Raw genomic sequence first — 445 nt, 5'->3', positions numbered from 1 at the left:
CATGGGTGATGGGTAGCACACGCAGTCGGTGGGGCAGCCCAGGGCGCCGGGCACCTTCAGCCCCAGCAGCACCAGCAGCAGCTCTGCAAACCCCCCTGTGCAGAGAGAGGGGAGAGAGAGGCATCAGCAGGGACTCAGGCACCCCCCACACCCCCATCGCCGCGCTGGGGACTATTCCGGCCGAAAACTCAACCCTCCTCCCTGCTCGTGAATTTCCCACGTGGCTCGTCATTCGATGGCAATTTAAACGTGAGATGGGGGACTCCTTGCCAGCCACAGGCAGGCAGTTGTGTTCCCAGCCTGAAACGGGCAGGAGAGACTTTCTCAGTGAGATTTCAGGCAGTGCAGTCAGAGGAAACGCCGTCTGCGCAAAGGTGTGAGAGCAAACAGAGGAGATGCCAACCCTCGTAAGGTGCCCACCCCTCCTGGAACACATGTCTTGAAC

General features: G+C 60.4%; 1 protein-coding gene across 1 annotated transcript in view; it reads right to left on the bottom strand.

Annotated features, from left to right (window-relative positions):
* The window catches only part of RTN4RL1 (reticulon 4 receptor-like 1), a gene marked incomplete at both ends in the record, with an annotated part of 1,062 nt that extends 967 nt beyond the window's left edge, over positions 1-95 (bottom strand). The window contains one exon of the mRNA XM_009874478.1: positions 2-95. Within this exon, the coding sequence (XP_009872780.1) occupies positions 2-95 (94 nt within the window). The remainder of the gene's footprint in view (position 1) is intronic.
* Positions 96-445: the final 350 nt, after the last annotated feature.

This window comes from Apaloderma vittatum, unplaced genomic scaffold (genome assembly GCF_000703405.1).
Source record: "Apaloderma vittatum isolate BGI_N311 unplaced genomic scaffold, ASM70340v1 scaffold25618, whole genome shotgun sequence".
NCBI lineage: Eukaryota > Metazoa > Chordata > Aves > Trogoniformes > Trogonidae > Apaloderma > Apaloderma vittatum.
Note: the sequence above shows the minus strand (reverse complement) of the source record. Positions and strands in the feature narration are given on the sequence as shown.